The 16,453-nt window shown below is 41.1% G+C and overlaps 1 protein-coding gene across 1 annotated transcript in view; it reads right to left on the bottom strand.

Moving 5' to 3' along the window:
* The window catches only part of ALK (ALK receptor tyrosine kinase), a 626,252-nt gene that overhangs the window by 225,015 nt on the left and 384,784 nt on the right, over window positions 1-16,453 (bottom strand). The window contains exon 5 of the mRNA XM_079969155.1: window positions 15,144-15,271. Within this exon, the coding sequence (XP_079825281.1) occupies window positions 15,144-15,271 (128 nt within the window). The remainder of the gene's footprint in view (window positions 1-15,143; window positions 15,272-16,453) is intronic.

Below are 16,453 nucleotides of genomic sequence, written 5' to 3'. Positions count from 1 at the left end.
CCCCTTCTCCCCCCGCAAAAAAATTAAGAGCGATTTTGCCAGGGCCAACACTGGAAAATTCCATAGTCTTCTTTGGTGAGTCCACAGTGTCAATGCTGAATGGATGGAATTGTCTTTAAAGCACCAACTTTCCAAATTGGTCAGTGAAACGTCCTGCCTTGTTGTAGGGCAAATCAAATCCCTCCAACAAGCCCCCTCTTAATCCTTGACCAAGGATCTTACCCAACGTCTTAACCACCAAAGTTGTGACGATTGCTATGAGGTAGGCGAAACCTTTAGGAAGGGCCATTTAGTCTGAAGGAGAAATTCCTCCCTGGCCCCGAATGTGGCGAATGAAAGCTCCATAGCAAGGTTCCATACTAAAGGCACCAACCCCTCTGGTGGGTGGCTGTGAGCCATGCAACAAGAGAGGGTGGGTGGGAGATACAAAGGCGACTACTGTGCCCGGGTGAGGAAATGGACCTTATTTAAGCCAAAGAAGCAGACCTGCTTGAAGACTCTGGCAGGAGTCCCAGTCAGCTCCACCCAACCAAGGCTCGCCATCAGGGGCACTTGTGATTGGCTGTTTCGCAGACAGGCCAAATTCAAATCCTTATGGATGGTAGAAGATGATGTGATGTCTCCTGCTGGCCGTTGAGAACTGCCCCAAGGAGCTTGGCAATGGCGGAGCAACACTGCCGTGTCACACAACTGCTGTGTCATGTAGGAGGGGGAGCAGACATAGTTGAAATCTAAGCACACACTTTAGGGGATAAGCCCCACTAAAAACCACAGACAACTCATTTCTGAGTAAACATATTTAGTACCATTGTGGGATTCTAATGGAGAATATAGCACTGTACTGTATTAAGTTCGCTGTGCAACCATTGTTCACTCCACTGCCAGCTAATTCAAGAATAAATTGTAGAGTAATTCAAGAGTAATTCAAGAGTAAAGTGTGGAAAGGAGTTGCATACGAAGCACTGCTACTCTGCTGCTAATTAAATTGCTATTTCCTCTTTACTGTACATGTAAGAAGATAGCAGAGACACATCCATCCAACCTGCCATTTTGAAGGGTGCTTTGTGATGTAGCCAGACCTTCAAAAGCCAATAAATAGGAGAGAGAGAGGCTGCTTTGCAGCAATGTATGGTTGCCTTGAGGGTTCTGTGATGTGATTAGGACAGTCAATGGAGTTTTATGACTAACAACAAAAAGGAAGGGTGCCCATCATGAGCAAGAAGAACAGCCTGACCCAAACTAAGATGGAATGAGCAAAAGACAGCATCTGCCAAGGAGAATAAGCCACTATGAGACCACAAAAGCTACGCAGGTTCCTCGAGGCAACCGTTTGCTGAGAGAGCAATACAGCATAGAAAAGCGTATCATTGTGGAATCCTTCTGTTAATTTATAGCTCAGGAAGTACTAAAATAAATTGCCATAGTACATGTTCTGCATAGTTAGCCTTTATGAATTACGAATGCATTATTAAGATTGGAGCTTTTTGATCTGTATTGATATTTCTGGAGCAACATCACTCTTTACTCCATGCAAAAAAAGAAAGAAAGAAAAGAAGTGTTTAGTGCTTACCAAAGTCAGTACTGCACAGAGAAGTATGCACTGATCATCTGCAGAGAGACCACATTTTATCACCATTCATTAACGAACCCAAATGTGAGACCAAATGGATGGTTGGAGAGGTGTGTTAAAAGTAATTAATCCATGCTAAATGACTTGGATGTGCGCACCATTGGGAATGTTCAGCCATGGAATGAAGATATTTGCATGGCTACACAACTTGGTAGAGTAGCTACCAATCACACATTTGTTTTAGCCAAATAGCAACTGCAAATTTGCAACTAGACAAGCAGTGCCTTCATCTTCTTCAAGCTTGCACACTGCTGAAACACTATCCTAGTTCCCTGCCTTGTTCTTTAATAGTTGGCAATTTCCCTAAATGGGGGACGCAATGAATACTATGGCAGTTGCTTAAGTGTGCTCTTTTCTCTCTCTTATTCTTTAATAGTAGGAGTTACAGATAGGTAGCCGTGTTGGTCTGCCATAGTCAAAACAAAATAAAAAAATTCCTTCCAGTAGCACCTTAAAGACCAACTAAGTTAGTTCTTGGTATGAGCTTTCGTGTGCATGCACACTTCTTCACCTTCTCACCCCTTGCTTTTTCCTGTAAGACCTATTGCAGTCATTAAGAGTCATCAACAGGCTCATCACAGCTATCTGCCAATCACCCGATCCCACCACCCTTCTGAGTAATACCCCTCCCCACTTTCTCAATATATAGAAGGGTCTGGTGACTTCTGTTTCAGTGTATCTGAAGAAGTGTGCATGTACACGAAAGCTCATACCAAGAACTAACTTAGTTGGTCTTTAAGGTGCTACTGGAAGGAATTTTTTTATTTTGTTTTTAATAGTAGGAGACACAGGATGAACTTCAAAAGCAGTGGTCGCAGTAAGCGTTTGGACTTGATACCCCGCCTTTCACTCCCCTTAAGGAGTCTCAAAACGGCTCACAATCACCTTTCCCTTCCTCCCCCACAACAAACACTCTGTGAGGTGAGTGAGGCTGAGAGACTACAGAGAAGTGTGACTAGCCCAAGGTCACCCAGCAGCTGCATGTGGAGGAGCGGGGAAGCAAACCCGGTTCACCAGATTACGAGTTTACTGCTCTTAACCACTACACCACACTGGCTCTCCATCCATGACCACATGAGACTCTGCTATCTTCTTAGCTGCCAGACTCTGCTGCCTTCTGGAAGGGATGCTGAATCCCACTCCCCAATTCAGCAGCACTCAGTGGTAGTCGCCTAGCAAACTATTGCTGCCAGCAAACCATTGCACAAACCACCATTGTGCTCCACACTAGCCAAGATGCCTGTCCTGGGATATTAAACCTGGGAACTGCATAGCAACTGCCAAGAAGGGACAGCTGCATATACTGTCAACACAGTTCCATCCTATAGCAGATGCCTGTCTGAGGTTCAAAAAAAGTATGTCTAAAAAAATAATAATAGAAGAGCAGTGAGAATGGAAAGCAAGTGCCAGAGATAAACAGTGTAGGAGCCACTACCAGAAAGTCAATTAAATTGTTGAGGAGCTGGTAGAGGAGGAGCATTTAGTATGCTTCTAAACAGGTATGTTTCCAACTCCAGAATAATAACATGAGTACTGCACTCTCACTAGCTAGGCGAAAGAAAGCTAATCATTTTTGTAGGGCACTTGACAACCATTTTAAAGAGTAGGCTACTATATTATAGTATGTTACTAAAGGGCATTACAGAAAATATGAGCTGTTTGACTCCATGATAGAAATTTAATGCCTTAGATTTCCCTGATCTTTCAGAGCTCAAATTCTCTGGCTTAATGTTTCATTAATGCAAGTACATGAACATAATGCACATTTTCTTATTCTACACCTCAGGGGTTACTAGTGGCTACATATAAATCAATAACAGCAGTAATGGTAACACTACAGGAGCAATGAACTTGAATATTCCATTACTTCTTATTTATCTGCGTAGTAAGGGTAACAGAATCAATATATGAAACCATGAATACAGTTGGAAAGGTTCGGGGGCGGGGGGATAGAATAGAGTAGTGAAGAATATAAGAAGAGGCTTCTGGATCAGGCCAATGGCCCATCTAGTCCAGCATCCTGTTCTCAGATGCCAATCAGATGCCTGTGGGTTTATGGGAACCCCATAAACAGGACCTGAGCTTCTTGCCTCTCGTAGCTTCTTTGACTCTGCTTAACTATGTTTCCACGCTTTTGGTCCTGACAGTACCTCTATTGATCTGAAGCATATATAATACTGTAGTTTTAAACAAGTCCTGGGCATTGGGAAGAGAATTCGCTCTCTTGACTTTACTATTCAACTTCCCTTTTACCTATCGCCTCATTTGGGGAAAGTGTATTAACTTAGGGTCTCTGTGTGTGGTTTGGGAGCTGCACAGTCAGGGAAATAACAATACTGTCCAGGGTTGTAAAGACTGCGGGAAGAATAATTGGGTGTACTCTTCCCACCTTGGATCAAATCTATGCTTCCAGGAGTCATAAGAAAGCTGCAGAGATAGAGCAGGATAGTGCGCAGCCCGGAAATGATCTCTTTCAGCTTCTGCCTTCTGGAAGAAGGTAAAGGTAAAGTAAAGGGACCCCTGACCATTAGGTCCAATCATGACCGACTCTGGGGTAGTGGCACTCATCTTACTTTACTGGCCAAGGGAACCGGCGTACAGTTTCCAGGTCATGTGGCCAGCATGACTAAGCCGCTTCTGGAGAACCAGAGTAGCACACGGAAACACCGTTTACCTTCCTGCTGGAGCGGTACCTATTTATCTACTTGCACTTTGACATGCTTTCGAACTGCTAGGTTGGCAGGAGCAGGGACCGAGCAATGGGAGCTCACCCCATCGTGGGGATTCAAACCGCAGACCTTCTGATCGGCAAGTCCTAGGCTCTGTGGTTTAACCCACAGTGCCACCCGCATCCCTTCCTCTGGAAGAAGGTACAGGGTTATAAAGACTAGGACTAGCCGCCTGAGAAACATTTTCTATCCAAATAAGATTTTGGTTTTAAACGCAGTGAAAGGTAGTCTCTATGGGAGTATATTGTATTTAATTATGGGGTATCAGAGTTTTTAGGGGGCTAACCAGGCTGGGATAGCTAGGATTGCAGGCTTGTTGGTTTTGAATGGCTGATATAGATTTTTTCAATTTTGTTGTTCTGTATGGGACAATGACAATAAAGTTTATCGTATCATATCTTTCTCTTTGTTCTACAACCAATGCTGCTTTGTTCCTCCACAATCATTCTAGTAATCACCACCACCCCTTACATTTATAGGGCTTATTCGATCTTTCTGCCATTGCTCTTTGTAATGACCCTCATTCACTCTACTATAATTTAAGTGAACTGTTCCAAACATAATGGGCCAATTTTGATCTGATCATCTAGTTCCTCTGTCTTTGTATTTAGTCTTTCATTTAATCATTTTTATGAACTGATTGATTGCCATTGTATTTAATCATTTTACTTAATTAACCGAGAGAACTATTTGTTTACATGGGCTCTCTGTCTGTTCAGTCAGCTATGTATTTGTTTATGAATTCTTCCTCGGGCTTGCCTATTTGATTATCCCCAGTCAGTTAAATTTACTTCATTAATAAATATAATTCTTGCCTACCTTAAAACCCACTAACTTGTCCACCTTTCACATGTAACTGTTCTGCAATTACTTGATTCTCATAGCTCATTTTTACTTTCCCCCTCCTCCTTGTTTATTTCTATCTCAACCCAATTCTTCACGTGCCTTGATTTTATATTCCCAATTAATCCATTCAGTTCTCCTCTTATTTTCCTTTCCATATTGCAAGCATTTATTATCGAGGGTGTAGTAGAAATTTGTATGACTGCATATATGGGAGGGAGTATATATGCTGACTCCTACAAATTTGCAATTCTTAAAATTAGGATCTGGAGCACCACAGGGGATGCCATTTACAAAGCATTGTTGGAGAAGATTAAAGAACATAGTTGCTGCGGAGACAGAGTCAGTATTATTCCTAAACTGCCCTCTTTTCAAGGATTTCTTTGGAAAAATGTTTTAGGATAATATGCTTTTGAAAGAAAATAGTCTGGAATTATAATGCTGGTCTTGGAACATTAGGCAAAGGTAAAAGGTAAATGACACCTGGATGATTAAGCACAGACAAAGGCGACTATGGGGTGCAGCGCTCATCTCGCTTTCAGGCCAAGGTAGCCAGTGTTTGTCCACAGACAGCTTTCCAGGTCATGTGGCCAGCATGACTAAACCGCTTCTGGCACAATGGAACACTGTGATGGGAGCCAGAATGCATGGAAATGTCATGGAATATTACTGCTCCCTCTTCCCTCTTCATACCCTTCCTTAGTTTTCCCTTTCTTGCTTTGATCTTTCTATTTCCTCTTTATTGTGGTTGTTATTGCTTCATGTGTATTAGAAAATAAAGAAATTATATAAAAAAGTCTTACTTGCCAGTATTAATAATTCAACCAGACTTTAGAAGGTGTGTCTTTTTGGGTCATCTACTACACTTTCATAACATTTTAGGGATATTTCCATAAATAAATCTGAGAGCTTAAGTCTGACAACTACTCTGGGATTTTGCTTTGTTAAAAGTGATATTTGGATCCAAAACAGGCTCATGAGGAAAAGAGTTTATTTGGGGTGTGTGTGTCATTTTTCACATATGCTCAGATATGGAAATAACATGTCTGAATGTTATGAATATGGAAAGAGCATATTGGACTTATGCCCTGCTTTTGAGCTTCCCATTGGTAACTGTTTGGCCACTGTGGGAACAGAATGCTGGTCTGATCCAGAAAAATCTCATCTTACTTTCTTACAGTTTGGATTCTAAGTCACTTCTTTATGTGACATTATGTCTAAAGTACACCAGTTTTGCTGAACATGATTCCAGCTGAAATCCTGTTCTGTAGGAGTATATATCTCCCAGCTCCGCTTACTTGGAAATATTCAATTCAGTGGGACATAGAGTCATGCATAGGACTGCACTGCTGTAAATTAGGATCCTAGTGTACTATGTAAAACTATTAGTTTTCAGACACACAAAAACTGAGACCAGACAGCAATCCACTAACAAACTGGTTTAGTGCACAGAGCTCTCTCATTAAGTTAGAGAAACATTTGGGTCTTAAAATAGCCTCTCTTTTTTGGTGAGGTATTACTGGTCTACAATTTCAGTAAATCCGAGCAGTTAAAATGCCACAGAAACTAAATGACCCCAATTAATGGTAATAAAAATAAATTTGATGCCGAGAAAGAAGATAACGGAGTTCATCTCCTTACACTGAATCAACAGCTTTTCTCTTAGGATTGGCTTTAATTTAAGGGCAAGGGCAAAATTAAAATCATATGTAGTGATTTAAAAAAAGGATACTTTATGGCTCTGATCACTCTTCATTTCCAGCTGTGGCAAAGTAGGAGTGGAAGAATTCTCTTAGTACCTCATAGATTCAAGACTGCTGTGGGTCATTAATATTTTGAATTTTAAGTAGTATTTTATTTGAATCCATGCACTGATGTAACATAGAAATGTCAATTATCACCTCTCCTTTTAATGACACGGATACACCCTGTGAGCCACATTTATGTTTAAAGAAGAACAGTGCAAATATAATGATGGGGTTACAATGCATGTTTCAAAAACTCATAAAGCAGCCTTAAATGAAATTCAGATTTATTATACCTAAAGAAAATAAGGGTTCTTTTCAGTTACGATGTTTCCACATTTCAGCAGCATTTTGGATTTCGTTTTTTGTAGTCCTCATGAAAAATTTGTCATCATTTTAGTGCAGATTCTTTCCTACTAAACACATTTTTTCTATGCAACTATGCCTAACACATTTGTTGTTGTTGTTGTTGTTTAGTCATTTAGTTGTGTCCCCATGGACCAGAGCACTCCAGGCACTCCTGTCTTCCACTGCCTCCCGCAGTTTGATCAAACTCATGTTGGTAGCTTCAGGAACACTGTCCAACCATCTCATTCTCTGTCGTCCCCTTCTCCTTGTGCCCTCAATCTTTCCCAGCATCAGGGTCTTTTCCAGGGAGTCTTCTCTTCTCATGAGGTGGCCAAAGTATTGGAGCCTCAGCTTCACGATCTGTCCTTCCAGTGAGCACTCAGGGCTGATTTCCTTCAGAATGGATACGTTTGATCTTCTTGCAGTCCATGGGACTCTCAAGAGTCTCCTCCAGCACCATAATTCAAAAGCATCAATTCTTCAGTGATCAGCCTTCTTTATGGTCCAGCTCTCACTTCCATACATCACTACTGGGAAAACCATAGCTTTAACTATACAGACTATCGCACAATTGCACTCATTTCACACACTAGCAAGGTTATGCTTATAATTATACAAGGCAGGCTTAAGCAATTTGTGGGCCGAGAACTCCCAGAAGTGCAAGCTGGATTTGGAAGGGGCAGAGGAACCAGAGACCAAATTGTAAACATGAGCTGGATTATGGAGAAAGCTAGAGAGTTCCAGAAAAACATCTACATCTGCTTCATTGACTATGCAAAAACCTTTGACTGTGTTGACCACAGCAAACTATGGCAAGTTCTTAAAGAAATGGGAGTGCCTGATCACCTCATCTGTCTCCTGAGAAATCTCTATGTGGGACAGTTAGAACGGGATATGGAACAACTGATTGGTTCAAAATTGGGAAAGGAGTACGACAAGGCTGTATATTGTCTGCCTGTTTATTTAATTTATATGCAGAATTCATCATGCAAAAGGTTGGGCTGGAAGAATCCCAAACTGGAATTAAGATTGCCAGAAGAAATATCAACAACCTCAGACATGCAGATGACACAACCTTGATGGCAGAAAGTAAGGAGGAATTAAAGAACCTTTTAATGAGGGTGAAAGAGGAGAGCTCAAAATATGGTCTGAAGCTCAACATCAAAAAACCTAAGATCACGGCCACTGGTCCCATCACCTCCTGGCAAATAGAAGGGGAAGAAATGGAGGCAGTGAGAGATTTTACTTTCTTGGGCTCCATGATCACTGCAGATGGTGACAGCAGTCACGAAATTAAAAGATGCCTGCTTCTTGGGAGAAAAGCAATGACAAACTTAGCATCTTAAAAAGCAGAGACATCACCTTACCTAACACATACATTTATGCAAAGCAATGTTCCTAAAAGTGCATTTTTGTAATTCTTTTTTACCTAATATATTCATTTTTTGTATACTTTACTTGGCTGGGAAAACTGCACTGAAAATTCAGGTAAAGTGCACTTTTCAAAGGGTGGCCTGTGTGTTTCAATTTACACGGGGTTTCGAAAAGCGAAAATTAGGTGGGTTCACCTTCAAATGTGAACTGAGTCAAATTTCTTCCCCATCTGCACTCAAGGTGCACCGATAGACTAAAGAGTTGAGGAATCTGATGGGATATAAAAGCATAACCCACCTACCTCATGCTGCACAACAAGCATTGAATTGACCTATAAAATCTCCTTCAAAGCCATTTTAGTGGCACTTATTGAACAAATGGCTTATATTATTGTAACTAAAATGACGTCCCATGCATGACAAGTGGGACTACGTAGTACAGAAGAAAACACACACACACACACACACAAATGGGGCACACGATCCTCAGTGGCTATGTAGGGGGCTGTTAAAGGCTTCCCCAGCTTCATATGCTGTGCTGATGTGAGACTCTTCCAACAAAACAACCCTGACAGCTGCTGCTGAGCTTCTGGAGAGAGCTTTGCTTGCTCGCAGATACCTTGAAAGCAATTAATAGGATCACTGCTGAGGAACTTCAGATGTTAACTTTTTTTAAAAAAAAAAAAGGCTCAAAAATATGCCTTTCCAGTTACACTTCTAAGCGTGAGATCCTAAAGCTAATTGCTTCCTCTCAGGCCTGCTGAGCTTGAGAAAAGATGCTTTTATCAGACATGCCATACCATAAACGCTCACATATTTTAAAAGCATTGTGCTCTTTTCTCCATTCTTAGACGAAAAAATCCCCTGCTTAGCCACGTTCAATTTACTGATGTTAACTAAAAACAATTACTTGTCACTTAGTTGTGCTTATTACTGAGTGCTTTAATTTAATTAAGTTTTTTGTGAAATGATTTAGTAAATTAATTACTCAAAAATGAAAGAAAGTATTAGTAAGAAAACTATTAAATGCCATTAATAAGTCAATACATTACTCAGGAAATGAACTCAGCTTTTATTACTAGGAATTGCCATCAATTACTAAATATTGCTGTACCAATTACTGTACTTGTGGAATGGAAAAATTATTGGGTGACTGTTAATAATGTCACTTACAAATTACAATGGCAGAAAAGTGGTTAGTAAATTATTTGCTCTGGGTTCACATATTAGTGGGTAACTTGTCACAAAACAATTATTCCTTTTAAAAAGAACCTTGAAGTGAATAATGTCATGCATTTTACTGGGCTCCCGTCTGCCAGAGCAAAAGGATGAAAGCTTATCCTTTTTAAGAAAAACGGAAATCAGAATGGTCAATGAATTAAGAAACTTAAAGCTACTGATATTTGGCCGCAGTTTATGCTTGTAGAAGACTCTTATGAGACCTGTATGCAATAGCTACCATTGGTTCAGTAAAACATATTGTACTTTTGACACTACATTACTGATACCACATAGTGCTTTTTCAAAAGGATAAATTTTAGTTCTGGCCTTACAAAGATGAAAAACACAGCTCATAGAAGTCCAGGCTAGCTTTTGAGCTGATGTCAGTGGGCTACTTACAAAATTCACAAATGCTATTAAATCATAGAAACATCCCATGAGGCAGAGTCAGTTCAGACACAACCGCTTACAGGTCTGCCACCCACCTCTGAAAAGTGGTGTTGTGAGTAAATAAAGTGTGATACAGTATGCATTCAGGGCAAGTACCCAAATTACTATTATTAAGGCAGCTTTGCATGGAAACTTCTTGTAGTAAAGCAGCTGTTTGCAGTTGGCTCTTTCAACAAAAAGCAGAAAAGCTGTAATGACAGGAAGCAGCCAATCTGATAGTTGCAACACCAAGACCCTTTAGGATGCAAAGAAGGAAGAGAAAATGGTCAGAAACACACCAGAGGTCCAAAGCATTGGGCCAAATGGAACAAGCAAATGGCAAATCCTAAACTAGACCACACATCCAATCCAGGGAACAAATGCAAAGCCAGGGGGCAGGGGACACAAAGGAGCACGGCCAGCTCCAACGAGCCATACCCTTCCAACAGGGTGGGTATTATTACTGATATAGATATTATTATTACCTTAGATCAAGTTAGATGGATCATGACTTACTCCGGTTATCATAACAATAAAGGAAATAAAAAGGAAATAAAAGGAAATAAAAAAATGAGCAAAGAAAAGCATAATTTTAGAGGAAGTAACTGCAAAGCAAAATTCCAGCAAAGGATCCAGAGACTTTCGCTGTGTTCACACACCCATTTATTCAGCATTCACTGCGTTTCTAGTGCTGGGTTTTCAATCTGTGTTCACATGGCATTAGGCAAGACCATGAGTAGGCAAACTATGGCCCGGGGGCTGGATCTGGCCCAATCGCCTTCTAAATCCGGCCTGCGGACAGTCCGGGAATCAGCGTCTTTTTACATGAGTAGAATGTGTCCTTTTATTTAAAATGCATCTCTGGGTTATTTGTGGGACATAGGAATTCAAGCATATATTTTTTTCAAAATATAGTCTGGCCCCCCACAAGGTCTGAGGGACAGTGGACCAGCCCCCTGTTGAAAAAGTTTGCTGACCCCTGGGCAGGACACTATGTATCCTGTACTTTTTCGTAAGATTCTACTGTTTCATGTGTTGTTTCTCAAACCAGCTTCACACGGATTGAAGTCCTTAAGCTGTTCTTAATTTATCTCTAGCCTTTGAATAGGATAATTGCATCCCCACTGGTCAAAGCTTCCTGTTGTGTGTGTGTGTCTGTGTGTGTGTGTGTGTGTGTGTGTGTGTAGAACTGAACTGAAGCTATGCTGATGTGAACAAATAGGGAAATAGGTGAACTCATCTTTAATTTAATTACATAGGTGGGACTCCATTTTAAGAACTTTAAATGGTGGGCTTGTCTCCCCCTCTTGCTTTTTATTCCCCTCCTCCATTTCTGAAAAGGCAGCATTTGAAAGCAACATAGAGATTCATTTGTCCCCTTATTGCCCTTTTGTTGAAACTTTGATGGCCCAAAATGAGACATCACTTGAACACCACACACCTCCATTTCAAAAGGTCAGTGCCTGGGTTGTATCCAGTGAAATAATTGTGCACATAGGATGACTTCTGTGAGCTCAGTGGGTTTTTCCCTCCCCATAAGTGCTGCCCACAATAACCCCATATCTTCTCTGGAAGGTTGGAGGAGAAACCCCAAAGCAGATCTGAGTGGGTGGGTTTCTACCTACAAAATTCATTTAGGCTGTGTTCACGCTCTGTTTGCTGTGCACTCACTGCATTTCTAGGGCTGAGTTTTTAATCTGTGTCTGCACAATGCTATGCAAAATGCGTATGTATCCTGTACTTCGTTGTGAAATACTACTGTTAGAGAATGTTGTTTCTCAAAGTTGCTTCACACCAGTTGGTCCTTAAGCCTTTCCTGATTCATCTCCAGCCTAGGTGTGACAAACTGATACACATCAGACATTAATTGCTCTGTTGTTGTGAGCAGTTAGGGGAAAGTGCTATGAAATGCAGGGGGGGGGGGGAGGACAACTTCACTGAGCTCTAAAGACTGTAATATGAACACCCCCGTAGTTTAATTCAGCTCTCTGCTCCAGGTTCTGCTTCCTAGAAGGTGGGTTCCTACAGCTCTGCTTCTTTAGCTATTTAGACAGCATTAACTGGCAGGCACTGAGTCATTCTTCTGCCAGGCAAAGAAACAGAACCTACTAGTCTTTTAATACTTTTATGTTTCTCCTTATACATTTCCATTCTAGATTTAAGTTGTTGCCAGCAGAAATTGCAAAACTGTCCATCTGGTCCTTCACAGCGCCCATAGATATGAATTAAGTTACCTAAACACAGCTGGATAACAACTCCCACTAGGCTTTAAAGTACATCATACTTCACAGATTGCTTTTACAGTTTTTAATTTATCCTAAAACCACCACAGTGGTAGAAGGAAGTATTGTTATTTTTCTTTGAAAAGGAGAAACCTAGAGTAAAAAAAATAAAGCTTTGTTCTAGCAAACGGCATCAAAAGAAATTGGAAACAACTTCAAAAGATTTATTCAGAGCTAGAACTGCAACTTCGGCAACTGTCTTAATATCACGTAACAAATATGTGGTACAACAGGAATATAGAGCCTCTTAAGTTCCTAAACCAAGGTTACCTCTTATCCTCTCACACACAAACATTCTGTGTAATAAGAAGAATGCCTCACTATAAGGCATGAAACATACTGTGGTAACTATAGAGTTAAACATTATCTCCAGGTACTATGAGTTGGAGCTATCTTGCTTCATATGAAATCAGTAAGAACTTAGCACATACCTACTGCAAGTTTTGAAATTACAGCAACTAGTCAGTGTTGAAACCTGTTAACATGCTTCCCCCCTGCTAGAGTTCCACCAGGTTCTCCTTGTATTGTGTACCTGTTCATTCTTACCACATTCACATTAGTCCCAGGGTCAGATTACAACCTGCTGAGATTCTAAAATGTGTCAAGTTTAAGTGGTTCCCACAGCATTGACAAAAAATGTGTATTTATCTAACAGAAGGGACAATGAAAATATAAATAATCCATAGTCTGTCCTAGCCACCCATCTTCAGATACCCACACCTGAACCCAGCAGTCTTGAACCCAGCAGACTGTGGGAGAGGGCACCTGGTCAAGGGGATGCTATCACAATAGACCACTGCAACTCTGCCTTGCATAACCCTCCCAGAGCCTGGCAAGCAAGGCGGAAGTGCTGAAAAAGTTGTGGTTGTGGAAGTGAAGTCTGTGTAAGATCAGTGGCGTAGCGTGGGGGGTGCAGGGGGGGGGCAGGCCGCACCGGGGGCAACATCTGGGGGTTAGGGTTAGGGGGCGCAAATCCACGGGTTAGGGGGTGCAAATCCACGGGTTAGGGGGTGCAAATCCACGGGTTAGGGGTGCAAATGACTTGCCTTGCCCCGGGTGCTGACAACCCACGCTACGCCACTGTGTAAGATGCGTTCAACCTGTACAACTTTGGTGGCTCCCTAAAAGAATCTCAACAACCTAGGGAGTTTTTGAACCTCTTTTTCTAGCAAAAAAGCACTGGTTACTGAAAGACCAAAACCCAAGCCTTGCAGCATCCAGAATGCCAAATTTTTCACATTCATGAGCCAAGAAATATTATGCACAAGTAATTCAGATCACCAAATCAATCAAGTTTGATTGATTAGAGACAACATTGAATTTCATTTGACATCAGTAAGAGTAACAACCTATTCAAAACAGAGTCACAGACTGCTGTGTTAAATAATGAATACTAATGACAGGATAGGGCAGAAAAGAAGAAGGAAGACTCATTGGATATCACTAGGTTGTAGGGAAAAGTAGGGGACTGGGATTCAAGAGGAGAGATGGAGCTTTAGGTAGATAGAAAGTGGAAAGGACCCCCCCCCCCCAGTTCTAAATATGGCAGGCATTGGTTTCATTCATTTAAAATTTCACTGAAGGTAAAATCATAATTATTCTTAACTTATCGATTTGCAGACCCTTTTGAGAAACTTTTCTTGTCTGATTTTGGCTTTATCTCAAACAGACCCCCAGATTTGATTTGGATTTCTACACAGGCAGTATTTTGGTGTCATCTCCACCTCCAACCCATCTGAAACCTTTTCTTATGTGTTTCTTATTTTCCTTATATCCCACCCTTCATTTAGGGAGTCAAAATGGTCTCTTGCTTTATCCTTGCAATAGCTCTGTAAGGTAGAACAGGCAGAGGCACACAGAGTGGGTGCCTGGCCCGAGATCCCTCACAGTATATTATGGATGAGATGAGATTTGGACAAAGATCTCTTTGGAATCCAGTATGCTAAGCACTACACCACATTGGCTTGGGAACACCTACCATGGGAATGAGTTGACAACAGCAGCATATTGCCATAAAGAGACAGACCATGCTCAGACATAAACTTCATTATGTTCAGTGGGGCCCTGGGCCCCTACTCCTTGATCACTGAGGATAAGACTGGAACCTGAGACTCCAATCTCGCACACACTTACCAGAGAACAAACCCCACTGAACACAGCAGGGCTTGCTTCTGAGTAAATATGCATATAATTGCACTGCATGTAAATAAAGATAAAATTCTATCCAATTTTTGTAGGAAACAACAACTGAGCTGCTTTATTTACTCTATTATGAGCACTTGAACAAAACAATTGGTCATGCCATTAATAGTTTTCTTTTCTATTCAGTGCCCAAAGCAGCACCGTCTTTCTATTAGTGCAGACACTAGTGGATTTGAGATTAGGATGAAAGCACTGAATGGAAAAAAATATATTCCCCAAAACATTTCCATAGGCAGAATTTTTACAAAATAAAGCATATATGTGTATGTGTGCTACTGTGCCCACAACCTTGTAAGTGGAATACATTAGAATTAGGGTAGGGAGAAAGACAGAATCTTTACCTGTGCTGCAGTTCTTCATTGCAAAGGAATCAATGACAGCTACACTTCTGTTCCCACTAGCAATATATTCCAAGGAGATCCGAAAAGGTTTCTCGAGGTGTCCAACCCTTTTCTGGAGAAGCACCCATCTGTTTTCATTGCACACCAAGAAGAAAGAACAGAAGAAAATCATGGTAAGGAAAAGAGCTAGTTTGCAAGAAGTGCAGTTGAAAAAGCAACTGTTCCACATCTGCCTCATCATATTGGCTCTCTACTAGTCTGCTTTTCCATTACTTTTCCCCAACACAAGCCCTTGCTTTGTTCCTTTTTTTTTTTTTTTTTTTAAAAAAGAATTTAAAGAGCAAAGATTTCTGGAGAGCCAAGATGTTACTAGTAGTATTCAGCTAATGACACTCCCCCCACCCCCCACCCCTTCTGATCTGTCACAGTTCTGTGCTTGGAGATCTCTTGCAGATGTCTATGCATGCTTTAAAAGAAACACAACTTTTGTGTGTATGTTTGCCCCCCCCTTCCCCGCATGAATGAAGCTGTGAAATATGTAACACATAGGAATGCTTTAAATACCATCTCCCCATCTCAATCTGTTATTCAGATTGAGAGCAGTAAGTTTCTCTCAAGGGGTTGTTGAGTAGCTGTAATTCCCAGCCTTACATCCCTAAATTACAGATAGGTAGCCGTGTTGGTCTGCCATAGTCAAAACAAAAAAATATCCTTCCAGTAGCACCTTAAAGACCAACTAAGTTAGTTCTTGGTATGAGCTTTCGTGTGCATGCACACTTGGTATCTGAAGAAGTGTGCATGCACACGAAAGCTCATACCAAGAACTAACTTAGTTCGTCTTTAAGGTGCTACTGGAATGAATTTTTTTTGTTTTATCTCTAAATTATTTTGCTTCACTCGGTCAAAATGCATCTCCTTCCCAACACTACTATAAGCTTTAAAATTAAAACAGGCCATTTTCCCTTTTAGTTTTATTCTGCCTTTGGTTTTTTAAAAAGGGAATTAATGGGTTTGGAAACCAAGGTCATGAACCAAGGCACCACACTCTACACAGGTAAGCATCAATTCCTGCCTTTCTTAAGCTGCTTAAAGGCTATTTATTGATCTCAATGGAATGGCACAGAAATAATAGGAGTGTACAGGCTTGTCCATGTCACTGTAAATCAACCCACATAGTGGAGGGCTCAACTACACCGGAGTTTAATGTGTATTTGTAGCTGCCTCAGGTTTCTTCGGCATTGCCCACAAGATGTCCTCTTCATCCAACTCGCAGCCTGCACTTTTGTCCCATTAAATCAAGATTTTTCCAG

This window comes from Podarcis cretensis (genome assembly GCF_951804945.1).
Source record: "Podarcis cretensis genome assembly, chromosome: 3".
In the NCBI taxonomy this organism is placed as follows: domain Eukaryota; kingdom Metazoa; phylum Chordata; class Lepidosauria; order Squamata; family Lacertidae; genus Podarcis; species Podarcis cretensis.
Note: the sequence above shows the minus strand (reverse complement) of the source record. Positions and strands in the feature narration are given on the sequence as shown.